This window comes from Carassius gibelio, chromosome A11 (assembly GCF_023724105.1).
Source record: "Carassius gibelio isolate Cgi1373 ecotype wild population from Czech Republic chromosome A11, carGib1.2-hapl.c, whole genome shotgun sequence".
Taxonomy (NCBI): domain Eukaryota; kingdom Metazoa; phylum Chordata; class Actinopteri; order Cypriniformes; family Cyprinidae; genus Carassius; species Carassius gibelio.
The window spans coordinates 25,729,621-25,754,981 of record NC_068381.1 but is presented as its reverse complement, the minus strand read 5'-3'; the positions used below and the strand labels follow the sequence as shown (position 1 = coordinate 25,754,981).

General features: G+C 45.2%; 1 protein-coding gene and 16 non-coding genes across 17 annotated transcripts; all 17 read left to right on the top strand.

The window, feature by feature from the left end:
* Positions 1–783: 783 nt before the first annotated feature.
* On the top strand, positions 784–871 carry trnay-gua (transfer RNA tyrosine (anticodon GUA)). Its single transcript is given in 2 exon segments — positions 784–820; positions 836–871. It is a non-coding gene; the product is annotated as a tRNA-Tyr (tRNA).
* A 1,935-nt stretch (positions 872–2,806) lies between these two features.
* Positions 2,807–2,894, top strand: trnay-gua (transfer RNA tyrosine (anticodon GUA)). Its single transcript is given in 2 exon segments — positions 2,807–2,843; positions 2,859–2,894. It is a non-coding gene; the product is annotated as a tRNA-Tyr (tRNA).
* Positions 2,895–3,241: 347 nt separating this feature from the next.
* trnar-acg (transfer RNA arginine (anticodon ACG)) lies at positions 3,242–3,314 on the top strand. The gene has a single exon. It is a non-coding gene; the product is annotated as a tRNA-Arg (tRNA).
* A 1,216-nt stretch (positions 3,315–4,530) lies between these two features.
* On the top strand, positions 4,531–4,602 carry trnae-uuc (transfer RNA glutamic acid (anticodon UUC)). Its single transcript has one exon. It is a non-coding gene; the product is annotated as a tRNA-Glu (tRNA).
* A 124-nt stretch (positions 4,603–4,726) lies between these two features.
* On the top strand, positions 4,727–4,814 carry trnay-gua (transfer RNA tyrosine (anticodon GUA)). Its single transcript is given in 2 exon segments — positions 4,727–4,763; positions 4,779–4,814. It is a non-coding gene; the product is annotated as a tRNA-Tyr (tRNA).
* A 1,645-nt stretch (positions 4,815–6,459) lies between these two features.
* Positions 6,460–6,531, top strand: trnae-uuc (transfer RNA glutamic acid (anticodon UUC)). The gene has a single exon. It is a non-coding gene; the product is annotated as a tRNA-Glu (tRNA).
* A 203-nt stretch (positions 6,532–6,734) lies between these two features.
* On the top strand, positions 6,735–6,822 carry trnay-gua (transfer RNA tyrosine (anticodon GUA)). The gene is given in 2 exon segments: positions 6,735–6,771; positions 6,787–6,822. It is a non-coding gene; the product is annotated as a tRNA-Tyr (tRNA).
* Positions 6,823–7,209: 387 nt separating this feature from the next.
* On the top strand, positions 7,210–7,282 carry trnar-acg (transfer RNA arginine (anticodon ACG)). The gene has a single exon. It is a non-coding gene; the product is annotated as a tRNA-Arg (tRNA).
* A 5,306-nt stretch (positions 7,283–12,588) lies between these two features.
* On the top strand, positions 12,589–16,527 carry LOC128022741 (uncharacterized). The gene is made up of 4 exons (XM_052610543.1): positions 12,589–13,089; positions 13,213–13,422; positions 13,751–15,003; positions 15,113–16,527. The coding sequence occupies exons 1-4, from the start codon at positions 12,630–12,632 to the stop codon at positions 16,238–16,240; spliced, it is 3,051 nt and encodes a 1,016-aa protein (XP_052466503.1). The 5' UTR covers positions 12,589–12,629; the 3' UTR covers positions 16,241–16,527.
* Positions 16,528–19,164: 2,637 nt separating this feature from the next.
* On the top strand, positions 19,165–19,252 carry trnay-gua (transfer RNA tyrosine (anticodon GUA)). The gene is given in 2 exon segments: positions 19,165–19,201; positions 19,217–19,252. It is a non-coding gene; the product is annotated as a tRNA-Tyr (tRNA).
* Positions 19,253–19,591: 339 nt separating this feature from the next.
* On the top strand, positions 19,592–19,664 carry trnar-acg (transfer RNA arginine (anticodon ACG)). Its single transcript has one exon. It is a non-coding gene; the product is annotated as a tRNA-Arg (tRNA).
* Positions 19,665–20,880: 1,216 nt separating this feature from the next.
* trnae-uuc (transfer RNA glutamic acid (anticodon UUC)) lies at positions 20,881–20,952 on the top strand. The gene has a single exon. It is a non-coding gene; the product is annotated as a tRNA-Glu (tRNA).
* Positions 20,953–21,155: 203 nt separating this feature from the next.
* Positions 21,156–21,243, top strand: trnay-gua (transfer RNA tyrosine (anticodon GUA)). Its single transcript is given in 2 exon segments — positions 21,156–21,192; positions 21,208–21,243. It is a non-coding gene; the product is annotated as a tRNA-Tyr (tRNA).
* A 371-nt stretch (positions 21,244–21,614) lies between these two features.
* Positions 21,615–21,687, top strand: trnar-acg (transfer RNA arginine (anticodon ACG)). The gene has a single exon. It is a non-coding gene; the product is annotated as a tRNA-Arg (tRNA).
* A 1,334-nt stretch (positions 21,688–23,021) lies between these two features.
* trnay-gua (transfer RNA tyrosine (anticodon GUA)) lies at positions 23,022–23,109 on the top strand. Its single transcript is given in 2 exon segments — positions 23,022–23,058; positions 23,074–23,109. It is a non-coding gene; the product is annotated as a tRNA-Tyr (tRNA).
* A 371-nt stretch (positions 23,110–23,480) lies between these two features.
* On the top strand, positions 23,481–23,553 carry trnar-acg (transfer RNA arginine (anticodon ACG)). Its single transcript has one exon. It is a non-coding gene; the product is annotated as a tRNA-Arg (tRNA).
* A 1,492-nt stretch (positions 23,554–25,045) lies between these two features.
* On the top strand, positions 25,046–25,133 carry trnay-gua (transfer RNA tyrosine (anticodon GUA)). Its single transcript is given in 2 exon segments — positions 25,046–25,082; positions 25,098–25,133. It is a non-coding gene; the product is annotated as a tRNA-Tyr (tRNA).
* Positions 25,134–25,361: the final 228 nt, after the last annotated feature.

Below are 25,361 nucleotides of genomic sequence, written 5' to 3'. Positions count from 1 at the left end.
GTTCGAGGTACAAATTCAGCAATCACAGGATTCTGGCCAAAAAACTGAACCTTGTGTGAGTCAACAAACATGTCCCTTGAATGCATGCAACACTATATATTTCAGTAAACCGTCCCTTCGGATGATTCTTGTATTGCCAAATTATTATCACATTGTTACAGTCACACACCAAAAGCAACAGGCCACTACAAAACCCTGCGCCCACACTGGCCACATTTATGGAAAGTGGCCCACAAGCTTGTGGCCAGTTAAAGCTGGCCAGTTCCCATATGGTCTAGCAGTTAGGATTCCTGGTTTTCTTGTACGCAGCCAGGGGTTGACTCCAGTTTTTCCTCTAGATAAAGGTTGCCGTGTGTGTTTTCAAATGGATGACACGAGTATTTTCACTTGGACAAGAGCTTAATTACCAGTTTGAGGAATCAATTCTGCAATCACAGGAATCTGCCCAAATACACCGAACCCCCGGGTTGAGTGAAAAAACAGATTCCCTGAATGCATACAACACTATATAATTCAGAAAACCGTCCTTTTGGATAATTCTTGTTTTGCCAAATTATTATCACATTGTTACAGTCACAGAACTAAAGCAACAGGCCACTACAAGGTCCTGCGCCCACGCTGACCACATGTATGGAAAGTGCGCCAGAAGCCCATGGCCAGTTTAAAGTGTCCAGATCCCATATGGTCTAGCGGTTAGGATTCCTGGTTTTTTTTTTTTTACTTTTTGGCCAGCAGTAGAGCTACAGAACCCTGATATGTCGAGGTTCTGACTAGCCCTTAGCCCCTTCGATAGCTCAGCTGGTAGAGCGGAGGACTGTAGGTTGGAGTGTTGGCCATCCTTAGGTCGCTGGTTCAACTCCGGCTCGAAGGAGGTGTTTTTTTCATGTTCCCACCAATGTTTTGGCTTGGAGCTGGCTTTCTCACAGCTGTCAGCAGAGCTTGAATTCGCAGTCCACAATTGGAAGGCAAAAGAGCTTTCCCTGACCGGGAATCGAACCCGGGCCGCGGCGGTGAGAGCGCCGAATCCTAACCACTAGACCACCAGGGATGGATGGTGGGCTGGAGGGCTCGTGGGCTGGTGGGCAGGAGGGCTGGAGGGCTCGTGGGCTGGTGGGCTGGTGGGCTGCAGGGCTGGTAGTCTGTTCTCCTGATAACAAGGTGAGAATGAGCAGACATCAATGCTTGCCACCGTCACATCGAAAACCAACAAGTCTGTAACAATCGGGGGTCTTTACTAATGGTGGGCCAGTGGCGCAATGGATAACGCGTCTGACTACGGATCAGAAGATTCTAGGTTCGACTCCTGGCTGGCTTGCTCTGTGCTTGTTTTTCTCCGGCTTATTTTGTTGTTGTGTTTTTTTTCTCCAAAGTCCAAAAGAAAAGGCAACTCTCTAGGCATTCTTCTATTTTTTCCAAAAAAAGGCACATTCTGCACACCCATTCCGATGTCTAGGGGAGACACGGACATGCTTTGGTATTGCCATTCATCTCACAAAATGCTGGCTGGTGGGCCAGTTGATTCTAGAATGAACAATTTCATCGCTACTCTGTAGCCGCTTTACTACTTTGAAGGGTGCAATGCCATGTGGTTTTGATGTCACAGGCTTGCCATTTTGAAGCCTTATCACTAATTGCCGCCTGGACATTGAGAATAATTTGTAATCTGCATTAAACTGAACGAGCGAATAATCAGCATATTAAAAATTGGTCTCACTTTCATTATTAACCTCACAACATGTCAGTTTTGTACCTTGACAGACCGACGATAGGCAGTTTTTCCTCTAGATAACGGTTGCCATGTGTGTTTTCAGATGCATGACACAAGTATTTTCACCTGGACAAGACCTTAATTACCAGTTCGAGGTATAAATTCAGCAATCACAGGATTCTGGCCAAAAAACTGAACCATGTGTGAGTCAACAAACATGTCCCTTGAATGCATGCAACACTATATATTTCAGTAAACCGTCCCTTCGGATGATTCTTGTATTGCCAAATTATTATCACATTGTTACAGTCACACACCAAAAGCAACAGGCCACTACAAAACCCTGCGCCCACACTGGCCACATTTATGGAAAGTGGCCCACAAGCTTGTGGCCAGTTAAAGCTGGCCAGTTCCCATATGGTCTAGCAGTTAGGATTCCTGGTTTTCTCGTACGCAGCCAGGGGTTGACTCCAGTTTTTCCTCTAGATAAAGGTTGCCGTGTGTGTTTTCAAATGGATGACACGAGTATTTTCACTTGGACAAGAGCTTAATTACCAGTTTGAGGAATCAATTCTGCAATCACAGGAATCTGCCCAAATACACTGAACCCCCGGGTTGAGTGAAAAAACAGATTCCCTGAATGCATACAACACTATATAATTCAGAAAACCGTCCTTTTGGATAATTCTTGTTTTGCCAAATTATTATCACATTGTTACAGTCACAGAACTAAAGCAACAGGCCACTACAAGGTCCTGCGCCCACGCTGACCACATGTATGGAAAGTGCGCCAGAAGCCCATGGCCAGTTTAAAGTGTCCAAATCCCATATGGTCTAGCGGTTAGGATTCCTGGTTTTCACCCAGGTGGCCCAGGTTCAACTCCCGGTATGGGAATGCATGCTCCTTTTTGCTTCCCTCCTCAAAAATCCAGCAAATCTTCCTGCACCAGAAGTGACTTTTTGGCCAGCAGTAGAGCTACAGAACCCTGATATGTCGAGGTTCTGATCCAGCAAATCTTCCTGCACCAGAAGTGACTTTTTGGCCAGCAGTAGAGCTACAGAACCCTGATATGTCGAGGTTCTGACTAGCCCTTAGCCCCTTCGATAGCTCAGCTGGTAGAGCGGAGGACTGTAGGTTGGAGTGTTGGCCATCCTTAGGTCGCTGGTTCAACTCCGGCTCGAAGGAGGTGTTTTTTTCATGTTCCCACCAATGTTTTGGCTTGGAGCTGGCTTTCTCACAGCTGTCAGCAGAGCTTGAATTCGCAGTCCACAATTGGAAGGCAAAAGAGCTTTCCCTGACCGGGAATCGAACCCGGGCCGCGGCGGTGAGAGCGCCGAATCCTAACCACTAGACCACCAGGGATGGATGGTGGGCTGGAGGGCTCGTGGGCTCGTGGGCTGGTGGGCTGGTGGGCTGGAGGGCTGGTAGTCTGTTCTCCTGATAACAAGGTGAGAATGAGCAGACATCAATGCTTGCCACCGTCACATCGAAAACCAACAAGTCTGTAACAATCGGGGGTCTTTACTAATGGTGGGCCAGTGGCGCAATGGATAACGCGTCTGACTACGGATCAGAAGATTCTAGGTTCGACTCCTGGCTGGCTCGCTCTGTGCTTGTTTTTCTCCGGCTTATTTTGTTGTTGTGTTTTTTTTCTCCAAAGTCCAAAAGAAAAGGCAACTCTCTAGGCATTCTTCTATTTTTTCCAAAAAAAGGCACATTCTGCACACCCATTCCGATGTCTAGGGGAGACACGGACATGCTTTGGTATTGCCATTCGTCTCACAAAATGCAGGCTGGTGGGCCAGTTGATTCTAGAAAGAACAATTTCATCGCTACTCTGTAACCGCTTTACTACTTTGAAGGGTGCAATGCCATGTGGTTTTGATGTCACAGGCTTGCCATTTTGAAGCCTTATCACTAATTGCCACCTGGACATTGAGAATAATTTGTAATCTGCATTAAACTGAACGAGCGAATAATCAGCATATTAAAAATTGGTCTCACTTTCATTATTAACCTCACAACATGTCAGTTTTGTACCTTGACAGACCGACGATAGGCAGTTTTTCCTCTAGATAACGGTTGCCATGTGTGTTTTCAGATGCATGACACAAGTATTTTCACCTGGACAAGACCTTAATTACCAGTTCGAGGTATAAATTCAGCAATCACAGGATTCTGGCCAAAAAACTGAACCATGTGTGAGTCAACAAACATGTCCCTTGAATGCATGCAACACTATATATTTCAGTAAACCGTCCCTTCGGATGATTCTTGTATTGCCAAATTATTATCACATTGTTACAGTCACACACCAAAAGCAACAGGCCACTACAAGACCCTGCGCCCACACTGGCCACATTTATGGAAAGTGGCCCACAAGCTTGTGGCCAGTTAAAGCTGGCCAGTTCCCATATGGTCTAGCAGTTAGGATTCCTGGTTTTCTTGTACGCAGCCAGGGGTTGACTCCAGTTTTTCCTCTAGATAAAGGTTGCCGTGTGTGTTTTCAAATGGATGACACAAGTATTTTCACTTGGACAAGAGCTTAATTACCAGTTTGAGGAATCAATTCTGCAATCACAGGAATCTGCCCAAATACACTGAACCCCCGGGTTGAGTGAAAAAACAGATTCCCTGAATGCATACAACACTATATAATTCAGAAAACCGTCCTTTTGGATAATTCTTGTTTTGCCAAATTATTATCATATTGTTACAGTCACAGAACTAAAGCAACAGGCCACTACAAGGTCCTGCGCCCACGCTGACCACATGTATGGAAAGTGCCCCAGAAGCCCATGGCCAGTTTAAAGTGTCCAGATCCCATATGGTCTAGCGGTTAGGATTCCTGGTTTTCACCCAGGCGGCCCGGGTTCAACTCCCGGTATGGGAATGCATGCTCCTTTTTGCTTCCCTCCTCAAAAATCCAGCAAATCTTCCTGCACCAGAAGTGACTTTTTGGCCAGCAGTAGAGCTACAGAACCCTGATATGTCGAGGTTCTGACTAGCCCTTAGCCCCTTCGATAGCTCAGCTGGTAGAGCGGAGGACTGTAGGTTGGAGTGTTGGCCATCCTTAGGTCGCTGGTTCAACTCCGGCTCGAAGGAGGTGTTTTTTTTCATGTTCCCACCAATGTTTTGGCTTGGAGCTGGCTTTCTCACAGCTGTCAGCAGAGCTTGAATTCGCAGTCCACAATTGGAAGGCAAAAGAGCTTTCCCTGACCGGGAATCGAACCCGGGCCGCTGCGGTGAGAGCGCCGAATCCTAACCACTAGACCACCAGGGAGGGATGGTGGGCTGGAGGGCTCGTGGGCTGCTGGGCTGGTGGGATGGAGGGCTGGAGGGCTGGAGGGCTGGTAGTCTGTTCTCCTGATAACAAGGTGAGAATGAGCAGACATCAATGCTTGCCACCGTCACATCGAAAACCAACAAGTCTGTAACAATCGGGGGTCTTTACTTTTGGTGGGCCAGTGGCGCAATGGATAACGCATCTGACTACGGATCAGAAGATTCTAGGTTCGACTCCTGGCTGGCTCGCTCTGTGCTTGTTTTTCTCCGGCTTATTTTGTTGTTGTGTTTTTTTTCTCCAAAGTCCAAAAGAAAAGGCAACTCTCTAGGCATTCTTCTATTTTTTCCAAAAAAAGGCACATTCTGCACACCCATTCCGATGTCTAGGGGAGACACGGACATGCTTTGGTATTGCCATTCGTCTCACAAAATGCAGGCTGGTGGGCCAGTTGATTCTAGAATGAACAATTTCATCGCTACTCTGTAACCGCTTTACTACTTTGAAGGGTGCAATGCCATGTGGTTTTGATGTCACAGGCTTGCCATTTTGAAGCCTTATCACTAATTGCCACCTGGACATTGAGAATAATTTGTAATCTGCATTAAACTGAACGAGCGAATAATCAGCATATTAAAAATTGGTCTCACTTTCATTATTAACCTCACAACATGTCAGTTTTGTACCTTGACAGACCGACGATAGGCAGTTTTTCCTCTAGATAACGGTTGCCATGTGTGTTTTCAGATGCATGACACAAGTATTTTCACCTGGACAAGACCTTAATTACCAGTTCGAGGTATAAATTCAGCAATCACAGGATTCTGGCCAAAAAACTGAACCATGTGTGAGTCAACAAACATGTCCCTTGAATGCATGCAACACTATATATTTCAGTAAACCGTCCCTTCGGATGATTCTTGTATTGCCAAATTATTATCACATTGTTACAGTCACACACCAAAAGCAACAGGCCACTACAAAACCCTGCGCCCACACTGGCCACATTTATGGAAAGTGGCCCACAAGCTTGTGGCCAGTTAAAGCTGGCCAGTTCCCATATGGTCTAGCAGTTAGGATTCCTGGTTTTCTCGTACGCAGCCAGGGGTTGACTCCAGTTTTTCCTCTAGATAAAGGTTGCCGTGTGTGTTTTCAAATGGATGACACGAGTATTTTCACTTGGACAAGAGCTTAATTACCAGTTTGAGGAATCAATTCTGCAATCACAGGAATCTGCCCAAATACACTGAACCCCCGGGTTGAGTGAAAAAACAGATTCCCTGAATGCATACAACACTATATAATTCAGAAAACCGTCCTTTTGCATAATTCTTGTGTTGCCAAATTATTATCACATTGTTACAGTCACAGAACTAAAGCAACAGGCCACTACAAGGTCCTGCGCCCACGCTGACCACATGTATGGAAAGTGCGCCAGAAGCCCATGGCCAGTTTAAAGTGTCCAAATCCCATATGGTCTAGCGGTTAGGATTCCTGGTTTTCACCCAGGCGGCCCGGGTTCAACTCCCGGTATGGGAATGCATGCTCCTTTTTGCTTCCCTCCTCAAAAATCCAGCAAATCTTCCTGCACCAGAAGTGACTTTTTGGCCAGCAGTAGAGCTACAGAACCCTGATATATTGAGGTTCTGATCCAGCAAATCTTCCTGCACCAGAAGTGACTTTTTGGCCAGCAGTAGAGCTACAGAACCCTGATATGTCGAGGTTCTGACTAGCCCTTAGCCCCTTCGATAGCTCAGCTGGTAGAGCGGAGGACTGTAGTTTGGAGTGTTGGCCATCCTTAGGTCGCTGGTTCAACTCCGGCTCGAAGGAGGTGTTTTTTTCATGTTCCCACCAATGTTTTGGCTTGGAGATGGCTTTCTCACAGCTGTCAGCAGAGCTTGAATTCGCAGTCCACAATTGGAAGGCAAAAGAGCTTTCCCTGACCGGGAATCGAACCCGGGCCGCGGCGGTGAGAGCGCCGAATCCTAACCACTAGACCACCAGGGAGGGATGGTGGGCTGGAGGGCTCGTGGGCTGGAGGGCTCGTGGGCTGGTGGGCAGGAGGGCTGGAGGGCTCGTGGGCTGGTGGGCTGGTGGGCTTGAGGGCTGGTAGTCTGTTCTCCTGATAACAAGGTGAGAATGAGCAGACATCAATGCTTGCCACTGTCACATCGAAAACCAACAAGTCTGTAACAATCGGGGGTCTTTACTAATGGTGGGCCAGTGGCGCAATGGATAACGCGTCTGACTACGGATCAGAAGATTCTAGGTTCGACTCCTGGCTGGCTCGCTCTGTGCTTGTTTTTCTCCGGCTTATTTTGTTGTTGTGTTTTTTTTCTCCAAAGTCCAAAACAAAAGGCAACTCTCTAGGCATTCTTCTATTTTTTCCAAAAAAAGGCACATTCTGCACACCCATTCCGATGTCTAGGGGAGACACGGACATGCTTTGGTATTGCCATTCGTCTCACAAAATGCAGGCTGGTGGGCCAGTTGATTCTAGAATGAACAATTTCATCGCTACTCTGTAACCGCTTTACTACTTTGAAGGGTGCAATGCCATGTGGTTTTGATGTCACAGGCTTGCCATTTTGAAGCCTTATCACTAATTGCCACCTGGACATTGAGAATAATTTGTAATCTGCATTAAACTGAACGAGCGAATAATCAGCATATTAAAAATTGGTCTCACTTTCATTATTAACCTCACAACATGTCAGTTTTGTACCTTGACAGACCGACGATAGGCAGTTTTTCCTCTAGATAACGGTTGCCATGTGTGTTTTCAGATGCATGACACAAGTATTTTCACCTGGACAAGACCTTAATTACCAGTTCGAGGTATAAATTCAGCAATCACAGGATTCTGGCCAAAAAACTGAACCATGTGTGAGTCAACAAACATGTCCCTTGAATGCATGCAACACTATATATTTCAGTAAACCGTCCCTTCGGATGATTCTTGTATTGCCAAATTATTATCACATTGTTACAGTCACACACCAAAAGCAACAGGCCACTACAAGACCCTGCGCCCACACTGGCCACATTTATGGAAAGTGGCCCACAAGCTTGTGGCCAGTTAAAGCTGGCCAGTTCCCATATGGTCTAGCAGTTAGGATTCCTGGTTTTCTTGTACGCAGCCAGGGGTTGACTCCAGTTTTTCCTCTAGATAAAGGTTGCCGTGTGTGTTTTCAAATGGATGACACGAGTATTTTCACTTGGACAAGAGCTTAATTACCAGTTTGAGGAATCAATTCTGCAATCACAGGAATCTGCCCAAATACACTGAACCCCCGGGTTGAGTGAAAAAACAGATTCCCTGAATGCATACAACACTATATAATTCAGAAAACCGTCCTTTTGGATAATTCTTGTTTTGCCAAATTATTATCATATTGTTACAGTCACAGAACTAAAGCAACAGGCCACTACAAGGTCCTGCGCCCACGCTGACCACATGTATGGAAAGTGCGCCAGAAGCCCATGGCCAGTTTAAAGTGTCCAGATCCCATATGGTCTAGCGGTTAGGATTCCTGGTTTTTTTTTTTTTACTTTTTGGCCAGCAGTAGAGCTACAGAACCCTGATATGTCGAGGTTCTGACTAGCCCTTAGCCCCTTCGATGGCGGTACCTGACAACCACAAGTCTGTAAAATTAATCCAATAGTATGCCGACTTCTATCTTTTAAAAACCAATCACGTTATGACCTCTATCTTTTGAAAACCAATCACGTTACGACCTCTATCTTTTGAAAACCAATCACGTTACGACTTCTATCTTTTAAAAACCAATCACCTTACGACTTCTATCTTTTATAAATCAATCACGTTGCGATCTCTATTTTTCCGCGTCCAATGAAATGGCAAGGTCTATTTCTCATACACCAATCACGCACGTCCTCGCCAATTGCATGTAATCTCCGCTCAGGTAACGTTAAATTATTTACATTCCGCTCATGTATGTTATTTATATCTTGATATGAATGAAATGGTTTAGGATTTTTGTTCTTTAGGAATAGCAAGATTGGCCATGTAAATTAGCCTATGATTACCGCTTGATACTACGTAACGTCAACTGTCACTGATGTGTAAATACTATTACGACCGGAGCTAACGTAACTGTAAATATGTCGAATTTAACCGATTAACAAGTTTTCTCAATGAAAAAAAAAATGCTTTTTATTTAATTGTAATAAGGTTCCACAGCTTTTTCCAAATGCGGCATTTGAACACACAAAATAAATTTGGAAAATGTTAATGTTTTGTTTAACTTTTACACGTATGTTATATGTTTTTACATATGTTATGACCAGTCAAAAGAAGTGAATGGATAAGTTTATACATTCAGGTTCATGCCCTTATCACATGGACACAGTTGAAAGACCACAATATGTTTAATCTGAGTATTTGTTTTAGTCAAATTAATCCATAATGCTATATATTTATTTATTTATTTATACTCATAAACGTGTTGTATGAGCCTAGGTCATTGAGACATACAGCCATAATAGAAAGATCTATCACAACTTGTTAAGACTCTATGTAATTGTTCTTATACTTTTATTCTTGTTATAATCTTATTATATGTATTTTTTTATATTTGTACAAACATACACACATACATACAAACATATATATATATATATATATATATATATATATATATATATATATATATATATATATATATATATATATATATATATATATATATATATATATATATAAATGTTATATAATTGTTTTGACATTATATATATGACTGAATTGTGCAATTGAAATGTTTCCTCTTGGCATGAATATAGCCCCTGCTGCTGACATGGCATTAAATAATAAATAAATAAATCACAACATGTTATATGTAAGATAATATGTGTATTATAATGAACTTATAATCTGCTATAATATGGCGGTCGTTCTGGACCAGGAACACAACTAGCTATCATGAAATGAACACAACAGGAGGGTAAATGCTACAGGCTACAATGGCAGTTAGTGTAACGTGTTATGTAGTGTTTCAGGCAACGACATGGCTTCAGCTAAGTCTCACAAAGGCATGAGTAATGCTGAATGGCTTGCGCGTCTGGAGATTTTTGCCCAAACAGGAGTTTGGCCATCTACACAGGGGAATAGACCTTCTCCCCGACAAAAACGATGGCATGAGATGTATCAGAAGGTAAGTTATGCAGCTAGATTCATGGGCAAACTAACAAACTTTTTTGACAATACATTGTGGTATTTTTATTTATGTGTATGGTTAAGTAATTACATGTAAATACAATGTTATATTGATATAATTATGATGACTTATTGCTGTTTTGAGATCCAGTGTCAGAGGTATAATTCATGTTCACAGATAGAAAAGTGCCCTCTGCAAATGAGGGGACAGACCACTCTTCTGAAGGAAGCTCAGACATGTATTTGTGGCTTTCACAAGGTAACTTCAATTAGCCTGGTTCAAGTTGCATAAATAGATAGATGTGTTTGCAACATCAATGTGTCTTTATATCTAAAATCACATTAGGAAGACTGTTTTGTACTTTATGCATGTGTCACAGGTTCATCCACCAGTCACAGGGGAAGCATCACAGAGCACCCCGGCCCAAAGCACACCCTCTGTCAGCGATGTGTCATGTCCTGCAAAGAGACCTAAACTGACATTGTCAATGGTAAGCAGACCACACTATTGCATGCATCACTGCAGATACTGAAACATCTCAACCTTTAACTATAGTGTTAGGGTTTTGTTATCACTAACCATGACAAATCTTTTTAGTTTGAAAAGTCAAGGTTTGGAGGCTCACATGTGGCAGCAGCAAAACCTAATTTGAGCACCCAGAGGAAAACCTCTCAGGTTAATATTAAAAGACATCAAGACTTTTATAATGTCATCATGACTTTATCACTATGTAATTTTAATGTATTAAAAACATGGCAATCCCCTTAATAAATTATTCATAATGTTTGACTCCACAGATGTTAGAGCACTCCAGTTCAGCTACAGTTTCATGTCCACCCTCTGATCCTCATCCTCCTCCATCCCCCAAACCTCATCAGCCCGTCATCCAGTCCTCCTCTTCCTTCTTCCTTCCTCCACCTCAGAGTTCACAACGCATCAAAAAAACAGCAACGCCATCAACTGTTTCTGAGAATACTGTTGTGAGGAGCCCAGTAAGATCTCATTCAAAATATATACATGTCTTCATCATTTAATGCTCTCTTAGCTTTTATTTAAACCAGTGTTTTTTATAATATCAGCAGGTCTCATCTCAGCCAGAAGATCTCCCCCTTCTGTGGCCACAGACAATGCCACAGCAAGACCAGAAGTGGGTGTCAGAAGCACTTTTTAGGGTTGGTGCAAAGGGAAAGCTGGAGCTGCGTGAAAACCTACAGTTGTGGTATCACCCCCCACCACCAGCCCTGTTGTACCACCAAGCTCCAACACCTGATAGGTTTTTTTCACAGCGTCTCTTGCTCTGGATGCCATATAAGCTGTGGAAGGTGCGGCTCCAGTGTACTAACCCTGCCTGTGCCAGGCAACAGCTGTGTGGTGGTGGACTGCACAGGAGGGTACGACAGGTGTTAGACATTGACAGATACTACAACCTGGTGACAGAGACCCTGATCTGCACCAGGTGTAGAACCAGCTATCTGTCCTGGAGTCAAGCTGTGCTGCAGCAGTTGGACCTGGCCCATCGATCTGAATTCAGGGTCATCCTCACACGCAAGTAATTATTTTGCAGTCATTTTCACTTATGTTCTACCCTTTCTGATAAATATTTCCTACAATAATTAGATACCTTATAATAAGATACTTAAATGAATGCTTTTTTCCAAGGTATGCCTGTGACATTCGGGTTCTTCGCTTGCTGCGTGAGAGGGGCATGGGGAATGGCCCAGTGAGGATCATCGGCCAGCTGAGAGAGAACCACAGTGAGGAGTGGTTGAAACGTGCGCTTCGGTACACATCAGAGTGTGTGGCCTTTTTTGATAATCGTGGCCTGCATCCGCTGCACTTCCAGGAGCCACCACCACTTGCTTCAGTACCCAGCTACAAATGGCTCCTCACTGTATATAGTCAGGACATTCTCAACAGGCTCGATCACATAAAGGCCAGCATAACATCCACGTATGGATCAATCTTAAAAATGGATTCAACTAAGAAGGTCAGATAAGCTGCTTAATTGACTGTACCCTTATCTATAATGTATTGTTAGACCAAGAGAGCTTTATTTTTTTCAGTGTAACTGATTTGGATGCATGTTGTATTATTTGCTATGCTTATTGTTTCTTTCAGATCACCAAGAAGTTGAGCGGGCCTGCGAAAGGCACAGCACAGTGGCTTACCTCAGTGGGCAATGAGATAGGTCAGGTGCTGATGAGTGTCCTGACTGCGAATGAAGGGGCTGGGTTAGACCTCATGGCTGCAGGGCTCATGGAGCGATACCGGAGTGCTGGTGTTGATCCTCCCACTATCATTTATGTGGACTGTGATTGTTGCAAGAAAGTGGGAGAGACTAAATTGAAGAGGCGGTTCAGCGGCTGGCCAGATGTCATCGTCCGCCTAGACATTTGGCATTTTATGCGAAGTCTGGCAGTAGGGTGCACCACTGACGCCCACCAGTTGTACCCTACTTTTATGGCAAGGCTGTCATCCTGTATTTTTGAGTGGGATGCAGGGGATCTCACTCTGCTGAGACAGGCCAAAAGGGAGCAACTCATCCAACAGGGCTGGCCTACTCTGTCGGAGGCAGAACTGGACCATCATTTAACTAAAGCTGAGCTGCTCCAGCACTGCAGGAGGAGAACACGGGGAGAAGAAACCACTTTCCGCCTCCTTGATATGCTCATCAGAGAGCTCATGGGTGGCAAGGGGAATGATGCTCTTGGTGTTCCTCTACTTGACAGTGTGAGAATGCAGCACATCTGGAATGTCCAGAGGCGGCACATCACCTGTATCCAAGACCCTCCAAATGTGCCGCTCTATACTGAAACTGGAACTACAAGCAAGGGTGGGGTGGTTCTAAAAACTTATCGTTGTGCCAGAGGCTCCACATCCCTGGAATCATTTCACTGCCACCTAAACAGATTTATTCCAGGTTTGTCATGTCAGAATATACCACATTTTGCCACTAATTCCTGTTTATCAAGATATTTGCAGATTAAATTTTATGTTTTGCATTTTCTCAAAGCAATATTTGGCTTTCTATTTCTTTTTCTAGGGAACAGCGCAAACAGCCTGAACTTCCAGATTTATCTCCTGGAAGGTTTATTACGCTGGAATCAGGACCGGGCTGAAGCTGCTGTTGCAGATGGAGGTTCAACTCTGCGCTCTTACACAGGGGAGCTGGTTTACTCTGTCAATGAGAACTACAATAAGTTGTATGGCAGGAAATTGGTCCCTAGCTTCACTCCACCTGCAGTATACACAGGTAAAAATATTTTGATAAATGCAGCTCATGATGTAGCATGTTTTTGGTAAAATTACAAGTGCTTTTGGACAATAATAATGTAATTTTGACATATCAGAGAAAAATTATACTACCAGAATATTTATACATTATTCTGTGTTCTAGGTTTCAGGGCAGAAAATAAAATACATAGTAGAATATAGAGTAATCCTGTCTTTTTATGATACCCTCTGAATTAGATATATATTGTTCATACAGAAGTGGACAACAAAATATTTACTGCATTTCTAAATAAACCTTTCTGCATAATTTCCATTAAAAATGTTTCCTGTTACAAATATTTCCTCAGGGGAGCTCATTGGAGTACAGTACTTGTTGAGGCAGAATAGTCAGCCCCTGGAGGACATGTGCCCTACCTCTGATAGGACCTCTCAATTGCTGGAGGAGATAGATGTGGAGGAGCAAGTGGAAAAGGATGAGGGTTTCATTGATTTCTTTGGAGAGGAAGCCACAGTGGCAAATCTTGTGGCATCAGATGACTTAGTCCTTTCAGGTCCACCAGTTCTACCAGCTGCACCAGTTCCCAGTGTCCAGGCTCCTACAGCTGCACCACTGCCCAGTGTCAAAATTCCACCACTGCCCATTGTCCAGACTCCACCACTGCCCAGTGTCCAGACTCCACCATTGCCCAGTGTCCAGACTCCACCACTGCCCAGTGTCCAGACTCCACCACTGCCCAGTGTCCAGACTCCACCATTGCCCAGTGTCCAGACTCCACCACTGCCCAGTGTCCAGACTCCACCACTGCCCAGTGTCCAGACTCCACCACTGCCCAGTGTCCAGGCTCCACCACTGCTCAGAGTCCGGGCTCCTTCAACTGCACCAGTGCCCAGTGTAGCTGCATCACTGCTCAGTGTCCAGGCTCCACCATTGTTCAGAGTCCGGGCTCCTTCAGCTGCACCAGTGCCCAGTGTCCAGGCTCCACCACTGCTCAGAGTCCGGGCTCCTTCAGCTGCACCAGTGCCCAGTGTAGCTGCACCACTGCCCAGTGTCCAGACTCCACCACTGCCCAGTGTCCAGGCTCCACCACTGCTCAGAGTCCGGGCTCCTTCAGCTGCACCAGTGCCCAGTGTAGCTGCACCACTGCCCAGTGTCCAGACTCCACCACTGCCCAGTGTCCAGACTCCACCACTGCCCAGTGTCCAGGCTCCACCACTGCTCAGAGTCCGGGCTCCTTCAGCTGCACCAGTGCCCAGTGTAGCTGCACCACTGCCCAGTGTCCAGACTCCACCACTGCCCAGTGTCCAGGCTCCACCACTGCTCAGAGTCCGGGCTCCTTCAGCTGCACCAGTGCCCAGTGTAGCTGCACCACTGCCCAGTGTCCAGACTCCACCACTGCCCAGTGTCCAGGCTCCACCACTGCTCAGAGTCCGGGCTCCTTCAGCTGCACCAGTGCCCAGTGTAGCTGCACCACTGCCCAGTGTCCAGACTCCACCACTGCCCAGTGTCCAGGCTCCACCACTGCTCAGAGTCCGGGCTCCTTCAGCTGCACCAGTACCCAGTGTCCAGGATCCTTTAGATACACCAGTGCCCTCAGCAATGGTAAAATTTCCTTTTCTATACGAATTGTCACTCATTTAGTTATCTGCCATTAAGCAGTAAACTTACTTAACAGCATGTAAATACCTAACCAACAGTTATATATTTCCAGGCTGTTGACGAACACTGCATTCCTGGAATGGACCGGGTGGATGCGTTGGCAGAGTGTCTGGTGGAGCTGCGCACACAGACAAGCCTCACACTTACCAACCAACAAGTTGCGACCATTGTGGGTCTGTGGCAGAACCTGGACAAATTTGATAAAGACAGGGTGGTGTATGCTGCTCGTCATCAAGACAGGCTACTTACAGGACGTTTTAGGTCCCCAAAAAAGAAAGCTGTCTTCACTCCTGGTGTCGACAGCACAAAAAGGTGTGTTTTGGGTTCTAGCGGCTCTCCAGCACAGTGGCCTAATTGCTGTCGCCTTGTTGAAATGATTTTCATAAGGTTATGTAACATCCACCGAAGCCCCAAGAAACAGCGGACAGAATGTCTGTCTAGATGGGATCTCATTCTTCGTGATTACAGAAAAATTCGGCAGCTAATCCTGAGCAATGGAACGGTGATGAGTGACACAACCCTTCAGCTAGTTGAGGTAAATCAGAGGACCCTTACGACATGGCACAATAACCGTTTAAAGGGTCAGGAGGTCTCCTTGCTGTTGCAAGGGCTGGACCTTCCAGAGGCACGTCCAGTGGCTTTGGATGTTTTGCCTCCAGCACGAGTACAGCCTGTTGTGCCTCCACAATATAGCCACCAGTTGCATACCTACCAGATGCCACCAGACACAGCTGGACAGGCAAAGACAAAGTTTAGAAAGATTGCGCCCTCAGCTACCTGTACATCTGCCACAGCAACTTCAATCTGGCCATCAGCCGTACACCCTCAGCGTTCAGCCACGTCCAGCCAGCTAAGGACAATTTGTCCCAGGCCGACAGCACCACACCCATTGGTTCCTGACACACCCACTGCCCCTGTTGTGTCTCAGATGTTTCTGGTGCCCTGCCCAGCCCCATTTTCCACCATTAACCCTGGAGCAATTTCCTCTGAGCCACCTGCAAATGACACAGCCACTCCAACCAAACGATCGTACAATCGCACTGTAAAAGCAAATTCGTGCAGAAAGTGTGGCCAATTTCGTACTCAAGAAACTGGCCATAGCCAGTACAAAGGCAAAATATATTGCCCTAATAAAGAAACAATTACAAAGGAGCAGTGGTTACAGATTATGAGAAGATAACTCATTTATTTATGTGTGATACATTCATTTTGTTCTCTTGGTTGGATCTGTTCTGTTTTTTATCTTCCAGCCATATTTAATGTTAAAGAGTTATACTGTGCACTTTTTTTTATCTTGTATTATTATTATTATTATTATTATTATTATAAACATGTGGGTATGTATGTGAATACACTATAATACATATGGAAATATATATACATATTAAATAAAGTTAAACTATTATTATTATTATTATAGAAAGGTTTATGTGTAGAGGAAGCAGTATAAAGTAAAATACCAAAATGTGTAGATTTTGATGTATATATTTATATATTTTTTTGTACTTATTTTATATAGCGTGTGCACTTAAAATTCTTAATTTTATATTGAATTTAGTACTTTTCCTACATTTTTTTAAATATGTATATAGTTAATAAATATATTTCTCTTTGACTGGTGTGTTGTATTTATTTGTTTTATTGAATGTAATGACATTCAGTTTACAGTTAAATTCAGTGTCACGTGTAGCTTTGCAGTAAGTAATATGATACAATAAAGTGTGAATGCCGTAATAAGGAGGTTATTTTGTCCCTACTGCCACAGGAAATGATTGCCTTAATAAATGCACTTTGACTAATGATAATGAGAATAAAATAAAAATCAATCTTAGAAACGAAAGAATTATTAAATCAAAAACATTACTGTCAAAATCAATCTTAGAAATGAAACAATAATTAAATTCAAATACATTACTTTTAAAATCAAACTTGGACACGAAACAATCGATTTACGATTTTTAACAAATACACGCATAACTTTATGTGACAGCGTGGATTCGAACCTACGATTTCCTGAATTTCTCGCGCTTCTCTTCCTCTCTCTCCCCTCTTCCCCCCCTTCTTATACAGACAATTGTTCCCCAGCTTTGGCGGAGCTGGTAGAGCGGAGGACTGTAGGTTGGAGTGTTGGCCATCCTTAGGTCGCTGGTTCAACTCCGGCTCGAAGGAGGTGTTTTTTTCATGTTCCCACCAATGTTTTGGCTTGGAGCTGGCTTTCTCACAGCTGTCAGCAGAGCTTGAATTCGCAGTCCACAATTGGAAGGCAAAAGAGCTTTCCCTGACCGGGAATCGAACCCGGGCCGCGGCGGTGAGAGCGCCGAATCCTAACCACTAGACCACCAGGGATGGATGGTGGGCTGGAGGGCTCGTGGGCTGGTGGGCAGGAGGGCTGGAGGGCTCGTGGGCTGGTGGGCTGGTGGGCTGCAGGGCTGGTAGTCTGTTCTCCTGATAACAAGGTGAGAATGAGCAGACATCAATGCTTGCCACCGTCACATCGAAAACCAACAAGTCTGTAACAATCGGGGGTCTTTACTAATGGTGGGCCAGTGGCGCAATGGATAACGCGTCTGACTACGGATCAGAAGATTCTAGGTTCGACTCCTGGCTGGCTTGCTCTGTGCTTGTTTTTCTCCGGCTTATTTTGTTGTTGTGTTTTTTTTCTCCAAAGTCCAAAAGAAAAGGCAACTCTCTAGGCATTCTTCTATTTTTTCCAAAAAAAGGCACATTCTGCACACCCATTCCGATGTCTAGGGGAGACACGGACATGCTTTGGTATTGCCATTCATCTCACAAAATGCTGGCTGGTGGGCCAGTTGATTCTAGAATGAACAATTTCATCGCTACTCTGTAGCCGCTTTACTACTTTGAAGGGTGCAATGCCATGTGGTTTTGATGTCACAGGCTTGCCATTTTGAAGCCTTATCACTAATTGCCGCCTGGACATTGAGAATAATTTGTAATCTGCATTAAACTGAACGAGCGAATAATCAGCATATTAAAAATTGGTCTCACTTTCATTATTAACCTCACAACATGTCAGTTTTGTACCTTGACAGACCGACGATAGGCAGTTTTTCCTCTAGATAACGGTTGCCATGTGTGTTTTCAGATGCATGACACAAGTATTTTCACCTGGACAAGACCTTAATTACCAGTTCGAGGTATAAATTCAGCAATCACAGGATTCTGGCCAAAAAACTGAACCATGTGTGAGTCAACAAACATGTCCCTTGAATGCATGCAACACTATATATTTCAGTAAACCGTCCCTTCGGATGATTCTTGTATTGCCAAATTATTATCACATTGTTACAGTCACACACCAAAAGCAACAGGCCACTACAAAACCCTGCGCCCACACTGGCCACATTTATGGAAAGTGGCCCACAAGCTTGTGGCCAGTTAAAGCTGGCCAGTTCCCATATGGTCTAGCAGTTAGGATTCCTGGTTTTCTCGTACGCAGCCAGGGGTTGACTCCAGTTTTTCCTCTAGATAAAGGTTGCCGTGTGTGTTTTCAAATGGATGACACGAGTATTTTCACTTGGACAAGAGCTTAATTACCAGTTTGAGGAATCAATTCTGCAATCACAGGAATCTGCCCAAATACACTGAACCCCCGGGTTGAGTGAAAAAACAGATTCCCTGAATGCATACAACACTATATAATTCAGAAAACCGTCCTTTTGGATAATTCTTGTTTTGCCAAATTATTATCACATTGTTACAGTCACAGAACTAAAGCAACAGGCCACTACAAGGTCCTGCGCCCACGCTGACCACATGTATGGAAAGTGCGCCAGAAGCCCATGGCCAGTTTAAAGTGTCCAAATCCCATATGGTCTAGCGGTTAGGATTCCTGGTTTTCACCCAGGCGGCCTGGGTTCAACTCCCGGTATGGGAATGCATGCTCCTTTTTGCTTCCCTCCTCAAAAATCCAGCAAATCTTCCTGCACCAGAAGTGACTTTTTGGCCAGCAGTAGAGCTACAGAACCCTGATATGTCGAGGTCCTGATCCAGCAAATCTTCCTGCACCAGAAGTGACTTTTTGGCCAGCAGTAGAGCTACAGAACCCTGATATGTCGAGGTTCTGACTAGCCCTTAGCCCCTTCGATAGCTCAGCTGGTAGAGCGGAGGACTGTAGGTTGGAGTGTTGGCCATCCTTAGGTCGCTGGTTCAACTCCGGCTCGAAGGAGGTGTTTTTTTCATGTTCCCACCAATGTTTTGGCTTGGAGCTGGCTTTCTCACAGCTGTCAGCAGAGCTTGAATTCGCAGTCCACAATTGGAAGGCAAAAGAGCTTTCCCTGACCGGGAATCGAACCCGGGCCGCGGCGGTGAGAGCGCCGAATCCTAACCACTAGACCACCAGGGATGGATGGTGGGCTGGAGGGCTCGTGGGCTGGTGGGCTGGTGGGCTGGAGGGCTGGTAGTCTGTTCTCCTGATAACAAGGTGAGAATGAGCAGACATCAATGCTTGCCACCGTCACATCGAAAACCAACAAGTCTGTAACAATCGGGGGTCTTTACTAATGGTGGGCCAGTGGCGCAATGGATAACGCGTCTGACTACGGATCAGAAGATTCTAGGTTCGACTCCTGGCTGGCTCGCTCTGTGCTTGTTTTTCTCCGGCTTATTTTGTTGTTGTGTTTTTTTTCTCCAAAGTCCAAAAGAAAAGGCAACTCTCTAGGCATTCTTCTATTTTTTCCAAAAAAAGGCACATTCTGCACACCCATTCCGATGTCTAGGGGAGACACGGACATGCTTTGGTATTGCCATTCGTCTCACAAAATGCAGGCTGGTGGGCCAGTTGATTCTAGAAAGAACAATTTCATCGCTACTCTGTAACCGCTTTACTACTTTGAAGGGTGCAATGCCATGTGGTTTTGATGTCACAGGCTTGCCATTTTGAAGCCTTATCACTAATTGCCACCTGGACATTGAGAATAATTTGTAATCTGCATTAAACTGAACGAGCGAATAATCAGCATATTAAAAATTGGTCTCACTTTCATTATTAACCTCACAACATGTCAGTTTTGTACCTTGACAGACCGACGATAGGCAGTTTTTCCTCTAGATAACGGTTGCCATGTGTGTTTTCAGATGCATGACACAAGTATTTTCACCTGGACAAGACCTTAATTACCAGTTCGAGGTATAAATTCAGCAATCACAGGATTCTGGCCAAAAAACTGAACCATGTGTGAGTCAACAAACATGTCCCTTGAATGCATGCAACACTATATATTTCAGTAAACCGTCCCTTCGGATGATTCTTGTATTGCCAAATTATTATCACATTGTTACAGTCACACACCAAAAGCAACAGGCCACTACAAGACCCTGCGCCCACACTGGCCACATTTATGGAAAGTGGCCCACAAGCTTGTGGCCAGTTAAAGCTGGCCAGTTCCCATATGGTCTAGCAGTTAGGATTCCTGGTTTTCTTGTACGCAGCCAGGGGTTGACTCCAGTTTTTCCTCTAGATAAAGGTTGCCGTGTGTGTTTTCAAATGGATGACACGAGTATTTTCACTTGGACAAGAGCTTAATTACCAGTTTGAGGAATCAATTCTGCAATCACAGGAATCTGCCCAAATACACTGAACCCCCGGGTTGAGTGAAAAAACAGATTCCCTGAATGCATACAACACTATATAATTCAGAAAACCGTCCTTTTGGATAATTCTTGTTTTGCCAAATTATTATCACATTGTTACAGTCACAGAACTAAAGCAACAGGCCACTACAAGGTCCTGCGCCCACGCTGACCACATGTATGGAAAGTGCGCCAGAAGCCCATGGCCAGTTTAAAGTGTCCAAATCCCATATGGTCTAGCGGTTAGGATTCCTGGTTTTCACCCAGGCGGCCCGGGTTCAACTCCCGGTATGGGAATGCATGCTCCTTTTTGCTTCCCTCCTCAAAAATCCAGCAAATCTTCCTGCACCAGAAGTGACTTTTTGGCCAGCAGTAGAGCTACAGAACCCTGATATGTCGAGGTTCTGATCCAGCAAATCTTCCTGCACCAGAAGTGACTTTTTGGCCAGCAGTAGAGCTACAGAACCCTGATATGTCGAGGTTCTGACTAGCCCTTAGCCCCTTCGATAGCTCAGCTGGTAGAGCGGAGGACTGTAGGTTGGAGTGTTGGCAATCCTTAGGTCGCTGGTTCAACTCCGGCTCGAAGGAGGTGTTTTTTTCATGTTCCCACCAATGTTTTGGCTTGGAGCTGGCTTTCTCACAGCTGTCAGCAGAGCTTGAATTCGCAGTCTACAATTGGAAGGCAAAAGAGCTTTCCCTGACCGGGAATCGAACCCGGGCCGCGGCGGTGAGAGCGCCGAATCCTAACCACTAGACCACCAGGGATGGATGGTGGCCTGGAGGGCTCGTGGGCTGGTGGGCAGGAGGGCTGGAGGGCTCGTGGGCTGGTGGGCTGGTGGGCTGGAGGGCTGGTAGTCTGTTCTCCTGATAACAAGGTGAGAATGAGCAGACATCAATGCTTGCCACCGTCACATCGAAAACCAACAAGTCTGTAACAATCGGGGGTCTTTACTATTGGTGGGCCAGTGGCGCAATGGATAACGCGTCTGACTACGGATCAGAAGATTCTAGGTTCGACTCCTGGCTGGCTCGCTCTGTGCTTGTTTTTCTCCGGCTTATTTTGTTGTTGTGTTTTTTTTCTCCAAAGTCCAAAAGAAAAGGCAACTCTCTAGGCATTCTTCTATTTTTTCCAAAAAAAGGCACATTCTGCACACCCATTCCGATGTCTAGGGGAGACACGGACATGCTTTGGTATTGCCATTCGTCTCACAAAATGCAGGCTGGTGGGCCAGTTGATTCTAGAAAGAACAATTTCATCGCTACTCTGTAACCGCTTTACTACTTTGAAGGGTGCAATGCCATGTGGTTTTGATGTCACAGGCTTGCCATTTTGAAGCCTTATCACTAATTGCCACCTGGACATTGAGAATAATTTGTAATCTGCATTAAACTGAACGAGCGAATAATCAGCAATTTTGCGGATTAAAAATTGGTCTCACTTTCATTATTAACCTCACAACATGTCAGTTTTGTACCTTGACAGACCGACGATAGGCAGTTTTTCCTCTAGATAACGGTTGCCATGTGTGTTTTCAGATGCATGACACAAGTATTTTCACCTGGACAATACCTTAATTACCAGTTCGAGGTATAAATTCAGCAATCACAGGATTCTGGCCAAAAAACTGAACCATGTGCGAGTCAACAAACATGTCCCTTGAATGCATGCAACACTATATATTTCAGTAAACCGTCCCTTCGGATGATTCTTGTATTGCCAAATTATTATCACATTGTTACAGTCACACACCAAAAGCAACAGGCCACTACAAAACCCTGCGCCCACACTGGCCACATTTATGGAAAGTGGCCCACAAGCTTGTGGCCAGTTAAAGCTGGCCAGTTCCCATATGGTCTAGCAGTTAGGATTCCTGGTTTTCTTGTACGCAGCCAGGGGTTGACTCCAGTTTTTCCTCTAGATAAAGGTTGCCGTGTGTGTTTTCAAATGGATGACACGAGTATTTTCACTTGGACAAGAGCTTAATTACCAGTTTGAGGAATCAATTCTGCAATCACAGGAATCTGCCCAAATACACTGAACCCCCGGGTTGAGTGAAAAAACAGATTCCCTGAATGCATACAACACTATATAATTCAGAAAACCGTCCTTTTGGATAATTCTTGTTTTGCCAAATTATTATCACATTGTTACAGTCACAGAACTAAAGCAACAGGCCACTACTAGGTCCTGCGCCCACGCTGACCACATGTATGGAAAGTGCGCCAGAAGCCCATGGCCAGTTTAAAGTGTCCAGATCCCATATGGTCTAGCGGTTAGGATTCCTGGTTTTTTTTTTTTTTGACTTTTTGGCCAGCAGTAGAGCTACAGAACCCTGATATGTCGAGGTTCTGACTAGCCCTTAGACCCTTCGATAGCTCAGCTGGTAGAGCGGAGGACTGTAGGTTGGAGTGTTGGCCATCCTTAGGTCGCTGGTTCAACTCCGGCTCGAAGGAGGTGTTTTTTTCATGTTCCCACCAATGTTTTGGCTTGGAGCTGGCTTTCTCACAGCTGTCAGCAGAGCTTGAATTCGCAGTCCACAATTGGAAGGCAAAAGAGCTTTCCCTGACCGGGAATCGAACCCGGGCCGCGGCGGTGAGAGCGCCGAATCCTAACCACTAGACCACCAGGGATGGATGGTGGGCTGGAGGGCTGGTGGGCTGGTGGGCAGGAGGGCTGGAGGGCTCCTGGGCTGGTGGGCTGGTGGGCTGGAGGGCTGGTAGTCTGTTCTCCTGATAACAAGGTGAGAATGAGCAGACATCAATGCTTGCCACCGTCACATCGAAAACCAACAAGTCTGTAACAATCGGGGGTCTTTACTAATGGTGGGCCAGTGGCGCAATGGATAACGCGTCTGACTACGGATCAGAAGATTCTAGGTTCGACTCCTGGCTGGCTCGCTCTGTGCTTGTTTTTCTCCGGCTTATTTTGTTGTTGTGTTTTTTTTCTCCAAAGTCCAAAAGAAAAGGCAACTCTCTAGGCATTCTTCTATTTTTTCCAAAAAAAGGCACATTCTGCACACCCATTCCGATGTCTAGGGGAGACACGGACATGCTTTGGTATTGCCATTCATCTCACAAAATGCTGGCTGGTGGGCCAGTTGATTCTAGAATGAACAATTTCATCGCTACTCTGTAACCGCTTTACTACTTTGAAGGGTGCAATGCCATGTGGTTTTGATGTCACAGGCTTGCCATTTTGAAGCCTTATCACTAATTGCCACCTGGACATTGAGAATAATTTGTAATCTGCATTAAACTGAACGAGCGAATAATCAGCATATTAAAAATTGGTCTCACTTTCATTATTAACCTCACAACATGTCAGTTTTGTACCTTGACAGACCGACGATAGGCAGTTTTTCCTCTAGATAACGGTTGCCATGTGTGTTTTCAGATGCATGACACAAGTATTTTCACCTGGACAAGACCTTAATTACCAGTTCGAGGTATAAATTCAGCAATCACAGGATTCTGGCCAAAAAAACTGAACCATGTGTGAGTCAACAAACATGTCCCTTGAATGCATGCAACACTATATATTTCAGTAAACCGTCCCTTCGGATGATTCTTGTATTGCCAAATTATTATCACATTGTTACAGTCACACACCAAAAGCAACAGGCCACTACAAAACCCTGCGCCCACACTGGCCACATTTATGGAAAGTGGCCCACAAGCTTGTGGCCAGTTAAAGCTGGCCAGTTCCCATATGGTCTAGCAGTTAGGATTCCTGGTTTTCTCGTACGCAGCCAGGGGTTGACTCCAGTTTTTCCTCTAGATAAAGGTTGCCGTGTGTGTTTTCAAATGGATGACACGAGTATTTTCACTTGGACAAGAGCTTAATTACCAGTTTGAGGAATCAATTCTGCAATCACAGGAATCTGCCCAAATACACTGAACCCCCGGGTTGAGTGAAAAAACAGATTCCCTGAATGCATACAACACTATATAATTCAGAAAACCGTCATTTTGGATAATTCTTGTTTTGCCAAATTATTATCACATTGTTACAGTCACAGAACTAAAGCAACAGGCCACTACAAGGTCCTGCACCCACGCTGACCACATGTATGGAAAGTGCGCCAGAAGCCCATGGCCAGTTTAAAGTGTCCAAATCCCATATGGTCTAGCGGTTAGGATTCCTGGTTTTCACCCAGGCGGCCCGGCTTCAACTCCCGGTATGGGAATGCATGCTCCTTTTTGCTTCCCTCCTCAAAAATCCAGCAAATCTTCCTGCACCAGAAGTGACTTTTTGGCCAGCAGTAGAGCTACAGAACCCTGATATGTCGAGGTTCTGATCCAGCAAATCTTCCTGCACCAGAAGTGACTTTTTGGCCAGCAGTAGAGCTACAGAACCCTGATATGTCGAGGTTCTGACTAGCCCTTAGCCCCTTCGATAGCTCAGCTGGTAGAGCGGAGGACTGTAGGTTGGAGTGTTGGCCATCCTTAGGTCGCTGGTTCAACTCCGGCTCGAAGGAGGTGTTTTTTTCATGTTCCCACCAATGTTTTGGCTTGGAGATTGCTTTCTCACAGCTGTCAGCAGAGCTTGAATTCGCAGTCCACAATTGGAAGGCAAAAGAGCTTTCCCTGACCGGGAATCGAACCCGGGCCGCGGCGGCGAGAGCGCCGAATCCTAACCACTAGACCACCAGGGAGGGATGGTGGGCTGGAGGGCTCGTGGGCTGGAGGGCTCGTGGGCTGGTGGG

What these genes read in the sequence shown, in the direction of transcription:
- LOC128022741 (XM_052610543.1), top strand. Translation starts at nt 12,630, where the DNA reads ATGGCAAGGCTGTCATCCTGTATTTTTGAGTGGGATGCAGGGGATCTC. An exon ending in CCTAAACAGATTTATTCCAG is followed by an intron (nt 13,090 to 13,212) that starts GTTTGTCATGTC and finishes TTCTTTTTCTAG; the next exon opens with GGAACAGCGCAAACAGCCTG. An exon ending in TCCACCTGCAGTATACACAG is followed by an intron (nt 13,423 to 13,750) that starts GTAAAAATATTT and finishes ATATTTCCTCAG; the next exon opens with GGGAGCTCATTGGAGTACAG.